Source organism: Muscardinus avellanarius (assembly GCF_963383645.1).
Source record: "Muscardinus avellanarius genome assembly, chromosome: 2".
NCBI lineage: Eukaryota > Metazoa > Chordata > Mammalia > Rodentia > Gliridae > Muscardinus > Muscardinus avellanarius.
In genome coordinates, this window is record NC_137787.1 from 3,247,081 (window position 1) to 3,259,682 (window position 12,602).

General features: G+C 47.0%; 1 protein-coding gene across 1 annotated transcript in view; it reads right to left on the reverse strand.

Annotated features, from left to right (window-relative positions):
• Positions 1–8,337: 8,337 nt before the first annotated feature.
• LRRFIP1 (LRR binding FLII interacting protein 1) overlaps positions 8,338–12,602 on the reverse strand; it is a gene marked incomplete at both ends in the record, with an annotated part of 130,754 nt that continues 126,489 nt past the window's right edge. The window contains 4 exons of the mRNA XM_080688759.1: positions 8,338–8,448; positions 9,885–9,989; positions 11,296–11,375; positions 12,004–12,121. Coding sequence (XP_080544885.1) covers positions 8,338–8,448; positions 9,885–9,989; positions 11,296–11,375; positions 12,004–12,121 — 414 coding nt within the window. The remainder of the gene's footprint in view (positions 8,449–9,884; positions 9,990–11,295; positions 11,376–12,003; positions 12,122–12,602) is intronic.

The following is a 12,602-nucleotide window of genomic DNA, read 5'->3' on the forward strand; positions in this document are numbered from 1 at the left end:
ATGGCGACAAAGTTGGGGGTCCCAGCTTTAGGGTACAGGCATGCAGGTGTGTGGTGAGGGAGTCAGATGGGTCCGTGCTGTGTACGTCTATGACGATCCAAAGGGCTGCGATAGATGTCTGCCAGGTCCTGTCTGTAACACCATCTGATATCTGAAAGCTTCAAGCCTATGAGACAACACTCACAACACAGTTTAGCAGACAGGGCCCAAAAAGCAACATGACAAGAAGAGACAGGCGAGCTGATTCCTGTAACTGTTCTCTGATAAATAACTGAAGCCAGTTTTAAAGAATTGTCTCTCCCCAGTGTCCTCTTGGGAATACACGCGGTAGGCTTATTAGAAACCTACTCCTCTTTTAATAATCCACCTTCATCACATATGCAAATAAAGATACCACAAACATTCTGCAATTTGCTTTAGCCCTCTGACTTTTATCCTGGTCCTTTCTTTCCCATTTGGGACAATCTTAGGATAAACCTTTCTTCATACAAAATGCTTTCTTATTCTCACAAGATTTCCTTTCTTTATAACCATCAAAACTTTATACCTGTACACTTATTATATCTGTCTTTTGTTCTGACATACTTATTCCTTATCCAGGTGGTGCCTCTTTGTCTCCGGGCAGTGCACGTACTAAGTGCAAAGGTCAAGAATCTACCTGGCCCTCGGCTCTATTGTATTGGGCAGTTTTGGTTGCTTATCAACTAGGGTGCTTTGAAGCCGCACACAAAGTTTACCTTTCCTATATCCAGGCCGGACACAGAGGAGAGGAGGTAAACAGGGGCACCGGTTGCTCTATTGTAGTTTTAGGGCTAATGGCTTCAGCTGATTTGTAAGGCTTTTACTATAGGTTAATGATTAGAATGAAGGGCAAAGATAGAGAGGAACTCTGCATTGTAATAAAGCTTGGAGCAAGGCAGGGGGAGTCTGAGGGCTCAGACATATATTACCAGAAAACTTATCTTCCACGGAATCAGTTTCTCCCACAGTCCTGGTTTTGGGACCTCGTTTTACATCACTGGATCCATTTGTGTGGAAAGTTAACAGAATCATTGCCAAAAGAACAACAGCTATGGAAGACCATCCAAGAGCAAGGAGTCGTCTGACCAGGGACCACGTCCCTCGGGGCTTGCCTCCTCGAGGTCTGTGCCACGTCATGCGTGCAGGGTCACCGCAGACTCCAAGGGAAACAAGGCCGTGGCAAGAGAGAGTGCTTCTGGCCTCTTCTGTCTCTTCCAGATCTTTCCTCTGTGCCGAGGACCTGAGCCCCGAGCCAGCTGCCCACAAGGGGGTGGGGCTGTCAATGACCCTGTGAACGAGCTTGGGAAAGATTCTCCCGACAGCAAAGGACGACTTTGCTGGCCAGCTGGCTTTACTGATGAGAGGCCCCAAGCCAGAAACACCCCATAAATCACTCCCAGATTCCTGACCCGCAGAAAAGGTGTGAGGTATTCATGTCCCGTGGTTTTAGGCTGCTGGGCTGGGGTTGATTTGTTACACTGTCACACATAGTGAACTCCATAGAAAGCGTATTCTCAACAGTCCAAAGCAAGGACAAAACCAGTCGCTTGAGTTCAGAATTGACATCCAGGGAAATTTTTCAAACGGTTTATAAGATCCGAGTTTATAACTTTGGCCAGTGATAAAATGGCTTGGATCTTTGCACAAAAAAAGAAAACTATTTTCATATGGGGAGATTATAAAAGACATTGTTTCAGTAATAGGAATATGTTGAAAATTTATTAGGGTAAGGCTGGAAGATATTTCAAAAACAGTGAAAACTCCTCAGTTACGCCAGCAAACCATTGCCCGTATAAGGACTATTTTAACAATACCAAGGAGCAATTGAATTTTAATAATTGCAGTAATTCTTTTTGGTTTTAGATGAGTCATTAGATGTAAAAAGGACAACCCGGTTAATACTTTGAATACATTTTGTTTCAGAGGATTTTCAAACTCACAAAGAAATGTCAATTTATAAGGCCTAAAAAAAAATTGAACATATGGTGTGGTTATTTTAGTGGGTATTTAAAAACCTTTTATAACTGTCAAAGAATAATTTTCATTAGATATAAAATTAGATATGAAAACACAAGCTTTAGTCATGATGGATGGTACTCTAGATATGTTAGATCAAAATTCAGATTTTCTAACATTTTAAAAGGAGAGACTGAAGCTGCATGTAGTGGCCCACACCTCAAATCCCAGTACTTGGGAGGCTGAGACCTAAGGATTGTGGGTTTGAGGACAGCCTCAGCAAGTAGTGACACCTCATAAACCTTGTGAGACACTGTTTTAAAATAAATAATATAATAGAGCTGAGGGTGTAGCTTGGAGGTAGAATGTCGGTGGGTTCAATTCCACAAAAAGAAGAAGGGGGGAGGAGGGGGAGAGGAGGAGAAGGAAGGGGAGGGAGAGGAGGGGGAGGTGGAGGAGGGGGAATGGAGGAGGAGAGGGAATGGAGAGACTAAGTTTCCCTTGCCTGCCTCATTTCACTATATGACACTTATTGAAAATGTTTTCATGTCTAATGGAAATTATGCTTTGACACTTGTGCTGGCCAGGCATGATGGGGCACACTATTAATCCCAGTACTTGGGAGACTGAGACAGGAGGAGCGCAAGTTCGAGGCCAGCCACAAAAGAACTTTTCAAAGAATTAATTTTTGTTAACTTTGGTTCAAGATTTTTTAAAATTTTTTTGAAGATTTAAAGAAGTTTATTAAAAAGATAGAAATACAGAGGATAGGTACAGCTCCATACCAGACTGGCATGGAGGGGTGACTCGAATGAATACACCCTCAAGATTTTTTTTTAAACAAAAGGAATGTCTGCTAAATAGTCAATAATTAAAGTTTAAAAAAAATTGGCAGAATGGATGGTTTTTGTTTCTCCCTGATGTCATTCTACATATGACTCAGCCAAACTTGAAGCTCCATGGTGTTCATGTGTGATCTATTTAAATGGGTATGAGGATTATACATGAAAACGGAAACTTTTCAGGGTGTTGGGAAAGGAGAACCCTTTGTCTAGGTGAGCTGACGCTTTTTCCTGAAAGTTCTGCAAGTAAAAGGCATCCAACTCTCCCAGGAGCTGGCTCCCTGCATCTCTGTTAGCAGCTGCATGCAGCAGGAGGGCCTGGAAAACAACCAGGCATATAAGTTCAGAGCTGTACATGGGACTGGACATGTGCTGGGCACAGGAAAAAAAAGTAAATTCCACCTGGAAAATTGCTCTAACTGAATCATTTATCATCCAAGAGACACCACCTACCTGGTTGCAGGTATTCAGGCACCTGTATACCCAACTGGAGGCTGGTCACAGCTCAGGAGGCCCAAGAAGCTACTGGGTTCAGCCAGCAGGAGTGAGAGCTGCCCTGTCACTGCTATTTTGGGAGCCCCAGACAGACACTTTAAAAAGACTTCCAGGAAGATGGTGACCGAGTAAAGCAGTGTTTACGAGTCCTGCTAACACTTGATCTCTGTTGCCACAAAATCAGTACTTTTCATAGCTAGAGAACACTATCAGTAGAGAAATAAAAACTGTAAATACATGGGACAGAGAAAACGAAGACTAGAAGAACAACCAGAGACTGGAAAAGAAACCAGCCCGATTGCAGTGGTGGACACTGCAGACCATTTGGGTGTAATCCAGCAGTCCTTTCAGTGCAAAGAACTTCTCTAAAACTCCCAGTGGCCAACCTCATCACACCCTGCAGGGACTCAGAACGGAACTTAAAACCAGAAAAGAAATACGCCAGCCTCACGGGCGAGGGTGTGGCAGTAGCGCCATACTGCCAGAAGCGGCGGCGAGTTCACCACGCCCCATGACAGCTCCAGATCAGCGCACACAAAAACTGTAAGTGAAATTGCGGCCCCTAAAGGAGAAATCCCAGCACTGCACCCCCAGGGACTTGTGCAGCTTTGATAATCTCCCTGGGTCTGAGATTTTGCAGTCCAAACCAGTGAAGGAGTAGCAGTGGCAGAGATACCACACCCTAGTCACAGCTCCCTGTGGGAAAATACCCCGCCCAGCACCCCCACGGTCTCACACAGCCTCGATTAACTCCCTGGGTCTGAGACTTTGTGATATAACCCAGTAAAGGAGTAGTGGTGACTGAGATTACCACAGACTCGAGATCCAGAGCACCCTAAGTGAAGTCATAGTGTCCCAGGGAAGAACCCAGAGAAGGCACAAACATCTGAAATCATGGGAAAAAGGAATAACAATGGAGCAATGAATGGCCACAACCCCACAATTTCAGAACCTGATAACACAGAAATTCAAAGATCTCCAGAAGATCAAATCAGGAATATAACTGTAGAAATAATACAGGACCTTCGAAAATAATTTAGAGAGAGTTTAAAAGAAATACACCAAGCATGGTGGCACATGCTTGTAATTCCTGCGCTTGGGAGACGGAGACAGGAGGATTGCACAGGTTCGAAGCCAGCCATGCTGGCTTAAGAGACCCTCTTTCTAAATAAAAATATAAAAATAGGTCTGGGAGTGTAGCCCAGAGGTAGAAGGGCTTCCAGGAACCCCAGTACCACAAAAAAAAAAAAAAGAAAGAAAGAAAGAAAGAAAGAAAGAAAGAAGAAAAGAAAGACAAAAAGAAATAAAAGATGCAATCATTGAAGTACAGGCATCAATTTAAACTATAAACAATCAATTAGATCTCATGGAGAATAGAATCTCACTCCTAGAAGATGATCACTCCAAAAATGAATGCATAGTTTATAATTTAGAAAAAAAAAAACGACAGCAGGAATCTGACATTGAAGAAATATGGGCCCATTTTAAGAGAGCTAACCTAAGAATAATTGGAATAGAGGAGGGAAAAGAAGGTGAAACCAAAGGGATCAATAATCTCTTCAAGGAAGTAATAGCAGAAAAATTTCCAAACATAGAGCAAGAGGTTGATACACAGGTCCAGGAAACTTATAGAACTCCCTTTAGACAGGATCGGAGAAGAGGATCCCCACGCCACATAATTGTCAAAATGACTAATGTGGAAGCCAAGCAGAGAATCTTAAAGGCAACAAAAACAAAGGGCCAACTGACATTCAGAGGCAAACCAATTAGAATCACTCCAGACTTCCCAAACCAAGTCATGAGAGCCAGAAGGGCTTGGAGTAACATAGTCCAAACTCTGAAAGAAAACAACATCCAGCCAAAAATTTCCTGCCCAGCAAAACTATCTATCAAATTAGATGGGGAAATAAGAAGCTTCCATGACAAACAGAAACTGAAGGAATTTATGTCTTCAAAACGAGCATTAGAGAAAATACTCAAGGGAATTAACTACAAAGAAGAAATAGGTAATACACACCAGAAGCAGAGAAACAAGGTTTTCCATCCAGCAGACAACTAAGCAAAGAAGAATAAACAGTATTTAAAAGAGAAATAAAATCTTAACATGTTAGGAATTAAAAATTATCTCTCAATAAGTCCATAGCCAACATCATACTAAAAGGAGAAAAACTTCAAGAATTCCCCCTAAAAACGGGAACAAGACAAGGATGTCCATTATCACCACTTCTCTTCAATATAGTACTACAGACTCTAGCCAGAGCAATAAGGCAAGAAAAGGAAATCAAAGGAGTAAAATAGGAAAAGAAGAACTCAAACTTTCACTATTTGCAGATGACATGATACTATATTTAGAAAACCCAACAAACTCAACCAAAAGGCTTATAGAACTGATCAACAAATTCAGCAAAGTGTCTGGATGCAAAATCAATCTTAAAAAATCAGAAGCTTTTCTGTACACCAACCATAAATCCACTGAAAAAGAAATGCAGAAAACACTTCCACTCAGGATCTCCCACAAAAAAATAAAATACTTAGGAATAAACTTAACCAAGGAAGTAAAAGATCTCTACAAAGAAAATTATAAAACTTTGAAAAAAGAAATCGAAGAAGATCTTAGAAGATGGAAAGATCTTCCATGTTCATGGATAGGCAGAATAAATATCATTAAAATGGCCATCCTTCCAAAAGTGATCTAAAGATTCAATGCAATGCCCATTAAACTACCAAGATCATTCCTCACAGACATAGAAAAATCAGTCCTTAAATTTATTTGGCATAACAAAAAGCTCAGAATAGCCAAAGTAGTTCTCAGCAACAAAAAACACGCAGGAGGAATCACAATACCTGACTTTTTTTTGTGTGGTGGTACTGGGGTTCCTGGAAGCCCTTCTACCTCTGGGCTATACTCCCAGACCTATTTTATACTTTTTTTAAAATTTGGAAACAGGGTCTCTTAAGCCAGCGTGGCTGGCTTCAAACCTGCGCGATCCTTCTGTCTCTGCCTCCCAAGCGCAGGGATTACAAGCGTGTGCCACCACGCTCATCATTACCTGACTTTAAACTGTACTACAAAGCCATTGTAATAAAAACAGCATGGCATGAGAACAGATACATAGACCAATGGAGCAGAATAGAAGACCCAGATGTGGTTCATATCACCTTTCCATTGGATGCCTGTAGACATTCATAATTAAAATGTTTCTAGTAGCTACCTTTTAAAAAATTACCTGGTGGTATTAAGACCTTTTCTGGCAATTATGTCTTTCCTGAGTGAACATCTTCTGTCATTTTTTGGGGGGTCAGCTCTCTTTTCTGTGGTGAGATTCAACAGATTCAGCAAGTCTCAATCAGATTTTCCAATCTCTTTTGCACTTAAATGTGCCTTTACTGCTCTAATATTAATGTATATACCTGTGTACCATGCATTCTCCCATGTTTTATTCCCACCTGTCCTAAGTCTTGGTACTCAGGGCAATTTTTCTGGCTCTGATTTTTCCCTTTTTTAATATAAGAGAAGCCAGACAGCTTCCTTTTAAGTATTACCTCACACACTGCCCAAATGGTCCGTGACAGCACCTACCTTGTAGGATTTTCATAAACATTAAATGAGTAAAAACAAGTAAAAGCGTTAGGAAACACGTGGAGGGCCCTGTAGGTGTTCGCTACTCTTAGCATTCTTTGCAAGCTCTGTAGATATTCTGCTGGTTTACTCTGCTGTGTCAAGATCTGTAGAAGCAATGAACTCGATATTGCTCTTTTGCAGGCTGTCCCCGTGGGGTCAGGACAGGGTGCTGAGGGGCCCTGGCTGAGTCTCCCTCCTCCGCCCTGTCCTGATGGTGTCCCACCGGCATCTTGTGTGTCTTGTGTGCCTCTAGAGGGTGGTGGCAAGTGTCTGCACAAGTGAAACGCAGCCTGTATAACCTGGATCCACGTAGTGTGGGGATGGCCTTTGTGATGTCTGGCACTACGCTGAGTCTTAATCCTACGCCTTGAACTCATGCCTGTCACTCCGGCGCCCTTCACCTTCAACACTGGCCGGGGCTTGGACGCTGCTGTTGGTTTGCACTCGCTAGTGCACTAAGTAACTGGCCTCCTGAACCAGCCTTATTGGACATGTGAGATATACAAAGATAAGCTAAACTCAGCAAGCAGCCAGGCTTCCTCACTGAGCTGCGGAGGGCCTCGCTAAGTAGCTGAGGCTATCGGCCATCTGCGATCCTCCGGTCTCGGCCTCCCAAATGCTGGGATTACAAGCGTGCGCCACCACGCCCAGCTAAGATCTTCCTTTTAATTGGAAAAAAAATGAAAACCACATGGCTTGAGTCTTTTAACATTTCTCTTTTTTTAATTTTTCTAGTAGCACATTCTTTAAAAGAAGTTAACAACTTCAATTTCAAATATAAGGATTAAATAATGCAAATGAAAAGCTGTCATTTTCAGTGAAGCTAATGCCTAATTACCCTGGAAAAAAGTATTCTTGGGACTGAACTGCTGCAAAAATCCCTTAGAGAATCTTCGTTTGTTGCCTGGAAAGAGTCTTCTTAAGGTCACTTTTACGCCGAGGCCATCCCTTTGTTTCCGGTGAGAGTTCTGCTTGGTAATGGCTTGTGGTTCCACAGTGTTTATGAAAAGCGTAGACTAAGAGAGACTGAAGTTGCTCGGGGGGCAGCCTCCGCCCCGGAAGGCCATCCCAACACCGCTGTGCTTCCCCTTCACCTACAGCAAGACGCGGGAGAAGAAAACCCAAGTCCCGGCTCCATCCTAACTGACCACGGTCGGCGGCCCTGGCTCCGGAGCTCCCAGGCGGCAGTGTGCTTATGAAGAAACCCGCGGGTTCCGAGCGTCACCGGCTCGGGCCAGGGCTCCGCAGGCACGGGCATCTGGTGGCTGCTGCGGGCCCGCGGGAGCAATGGCCTCGTCTTCCAGCGGTGTTGAGCTGTCAGGTGGGGGCAGAAGCAGCACTCCCAGATGGTGGAGAGACAAGCCCACGAAAGCCCTCCCCAGGCGCGGCTGGAGCAGGTGTTCACTGCTGGGACAGGAGCGCGCTCCGGTTGGCTCGCATCTTCTCCAGGCGCTTCACTAAGTGGCCGTTGCTCACCTCCAGCTCTTCTGTCTTGTCCAGGGCAGAGCGGAGCTACAAGAGGAGCAGAGGCAGTGAGCGTGGGGAGTGGCCTTCTGCAGACGCAGCAGGGGTGGGGGGCCGGTCCTCCCGAAAACTAGGATTCTAACACGGACCCACAGAAACCTGAACACTACATGTGTGGCTCTTAACCTAAAAATCAGTACAAGGGTCACAGTTCTGGTGTCAGGAGTAACTGGGGAACCCTGCTCTGAGACATGAGACCCCGGATGTGGCACGCCCTTGGGGATGCTGATGACCTTGCCAGGTAAGCGAGGCAGACAAGTACAAACAGGAGCAGAGCCTGGACAACCGAGTGGGCCCTCCATGGCTCGGGCAGCCAGAAACTAAGGGGGACACCTATGGACACCCTGAGCTAGGGACTCAGAGCCCCGGCCCCCAGGAAGGTGAGCAGCAGAAGCCACAGGAACAGGGAGCTCCTGGAGCAGTTGGCGTGCAGGGAGACTTGCACAGCCAGGTGGGCCCGAGACCTGGAGCATCAGAACAGCTCTGGGAGCTACCGCCCACCACGCCCCCAAGCTGCCATGCCAGGTCCTGGGACAGAAGAAGAGACCCTCCCTGCCCACCTCACCAGCAGGGGCCAAAGTAAGTCCCCTGGCAGGAAATTTCCCCTAGTCAAGCCTGGAGCATTCCTGAAAATGAAAATTAAGCGTAAGCCAGGTTTAGGCATGGTGCCCAAGCCTGTAACCCCAGTACTTCAGAGGCCGAGACAGGATTGCAGGTTCAAGGCCAGCCTCAGCAAGGTCGTGAGACCCTTGGAAACCTAGTGAGATCTTGTTTCAAAGTGAAAAATAAAAAGAGCTGGGGGGTGTAGCTTAGAGGTAGAATATCCTTCTATTTAATTTCCAGTGCAAAAAAAAATATGCATATATCTATATCCCGCGCAGCTCATGATGCACAGGCACGGGCAGGGAGAAACGAGGAGGGGGTGCAGAAAGAACAGCCGCAGATTAGACACTCCCGGCTGAAGGCCTGCCGGCGATGGGACAGAAAGCTGTGCTTGGAATCTTTAAAGAAGCAAGGGTACGGTGGCAGCGCCGCACTCCTTGTGCAGCGCTCTGCTTAGCAGATGCCGTAATACCTGCTGAACAAGCAACTCTGCCCGGTGTCTTCAGGAGGGCGAAGGTGTGATTTTTTAAAGGAAGCTTGGAAACATGGCGGTGGTTGGTGAGCAGCTTGGCCTCACAGGGCACTTCAGACGTGCTGGCCTTTGCCCCTGCCCGTTGTCCTCAGAGCCCTGGCTTGGACTGGCTCCGTGTGACACGAAGTCTAAGCGCACAGGGGCCTGGTGTCCTTTAGCTCATTAATTAACGTGACGCCCATGGCATCTGTAGTAGGTGCTCAAGATGGACTGCTGGACAGTCAGTGCTGGCCACGGCAGAGGGACAGCCCCCACCCATTCTCTTCCTCAGAGACACCTAGGAAGTCACCTCTCTTTGGAGTTTCCGTTTCTCTGCCTTCAGTTCATCTTCGATCTTCTCTGCGTTTTCAGCGGCTGACTTATAACGCGAGACTTGGCTCTCCAACCTTATTACCTGGAAGGGAGGGAAAAGCCCCGTCTAAACTCAGAGGCCTGCTTTCTTTCCCCAATCGCTTCATGGTATTCGAGGTCAAGGGGTGCGACTCGGTGAGCGAGCGGGAACATAGTACAAAGGTTAACGGGGCGGCACCTGGGCAGCACTGGGGTTCTAGGCAAGCGAGCTGTTTGTACTGAGGAGTGATCTGTTCCGACACGCACAGGGAGGGTTCCTCAGAGCTGATGCCCTGGCCGCCATCGCTCCATCTGCTCTGTGGGCCTCTCCGCTGGAGAGCCGTGGTCCAGGCAGGACAGTGCTGGCAGGGCGAGGGGCCCACCAAAACCTCAGCTCTAGGCGGGGCTCCCCCGGGGGTGGGAGGGTGGGAGGCAGGAAGGACAGAGCGAGAGAGCACAGGAAGGAGGCTTTGGGCAATCCCAGGCGAGGCTCTGGGGCAGAAGGCAGCAGCCATATCCTGCGGACGAGAGCTGCAGCCATTGGGAGCGTGGAGTATCGACTCAGCTCCTTGTAGGCGGCTGGTATGTTTCAGTTTCTATAAAAACTCCCCAGACTTCCAGCCACATGTGCCCACAAGCAAGGGGCAGAGAGTGCCTGTCCTGTCCTTTCCCTCGAGCAGGACACAGATGACCCCCAGGCTCAGCACCCAGAGGCAGGAGCACCTCAAGTCCAGACACCTGGCTGGCTGGCCTGGCTGGCAGAGGCTGCGAGTCCAGGCAGAGGGACATCCCAGCATGAGCTGTGTCTGATCAACTGAATTATTTTTAAGGAACAAAGTTTAAAATAACAAAACAAAACCCAGCCATTTTAGCTATTTTCTACAACTAACTATAGTTTCTAAAGGATTAGTATATTATAGCAAGCTGGGCGTGGTAGCGCACGCTTCTAATCCCAGCATTTGGGAGGCTGAGACAGGAGGATTGTGGTTTAAGGACAGCCTCAGCTACTTAGCTGAGCTACTTAGACCCTTTGCAACTCAGTGAGACACTATTTCAAAAATAAAGAATAAAAAATTAGGGCTGGGGATTTAGCAAGGAGGTAGAATGTCCCTGGGTTCCATCCCCAGTACCACAAGAAAAAGTATATCATAGCAATCTATAGCCTACTAATTATCTTTCCTTCCCAATCTGCTCTGTCTGTAAATACCTTGAGGCATTTATTGCCTTTATCCATCCCCCTCAGAACCCTCTCCTGGTTCTAAAAGTCTCTGCTGCTCTTTATCCTCAGCCTTTCAGGAGCTATTTCCAGCAAATAAAACTGCTACTCATCACTTTAACTGCCCGTGACTGCTTAAAAAGTGCACACATACATTTTGTTCTAATGCAGTTATCTCTTGCTCAGATTTTGCAAGTTTAAATTTGAGGTCGCTGATCTGTCTGTTGGCATCCCCTAAAGGTTGAAAGAGAAGGAAAATCTGTTAAGCTCCGGGGCTTTGAAAATGTTAAAACAGTAGTTTCTGGGAACCAAACCCTTACTTTTTAATCACCTGGCAAATCTGTAAGCTCTGGCCTGTGGCTAGCAGGTGCCCGATCCCAGAATCAGAAAAGCTGCAGAGCGTCTCCATGGACCCAGGCTGGGAAGGCACCTCCCCATCCCTAGGTGCCCGAGGGCAGGAGACCAAGGAGAGGACCTTGCCCGAGCCAAGAACAGGAAACGGAGTAGAGGAAGGGGAGGGGAGACAGGGCGTCATTTTTATCCACCTTAATTTTTTTATGTCCTGTTTCTAGTTTACTGACATAAAAAAATATGCCTCGGCATTTCCACACAATCGGCAGATCGGAAGAGCGGCGTCCGCAGGAAAGTAAAGGGGGTTTCCGTCAGCACGCGGTTTGGGATCCCTGTCCTACTGCACAGACATGGCCACAAGAGAGAGCCTGCTCCGCCCACAGGAAATGCCTTTATGCTTCTGTCTTCTGGGGCTTTGGGGGCACGGGGGAGACACCGGGCACTCCCCGCCAGGACAGTGGAAAATCATCGTGTGCGAAGGCGCGAACTGCCACGTCGGGTTGACGCTTACTCTGTAGATCCATGACATGCACGTCCGTCCCGTTTTCCAAGACGTCATCTTCGGCTCGCAGACTGTCCAGCTTGCCGTTCTTCTGCCTCCCCTCCAGCTGCCCTCTGAGTTTCTTAATCTGAAAACACCCAGCGGTAAGTAGAAAATGTTAATTGCTGTATCCTAAAGGAAACGAAAGAGCTGAGTGTAGAGCCTGTCAGAGGGAAGCAGCAGGCAAGGTGGAGACCAAGCCCTGGATGCACAGGGGCCACAGGCACGGCCCGGAGCACCTGCAGGTGCCATGGGGACGGGCGGCGGGCTCAGCAGGAGGGGACACGGCGCCCTGCGCTCCACCAGCGGAGGGAATCACTCAAGCTGGGTGTGGTGGCACATGCCTCTAATCCTAGTGCCTGGGAGGCTGAGGCAGGAGAGCAGCAGGTTTGAGGACAGCCTCAGTGACTTGGTGAAACTGTTTCAAGACCCCAAATAGAAAGCCGGGCATGGTGGCGCACACTTATAATCCCTGTACTTGGGAGGCTGAGACAGGTAGATCCAGGGTGGTGGCCAGCCTCAGCTACCTAGTGAGGCCCTCCACAACTTAGTGAGATCCTGCTTTAAAA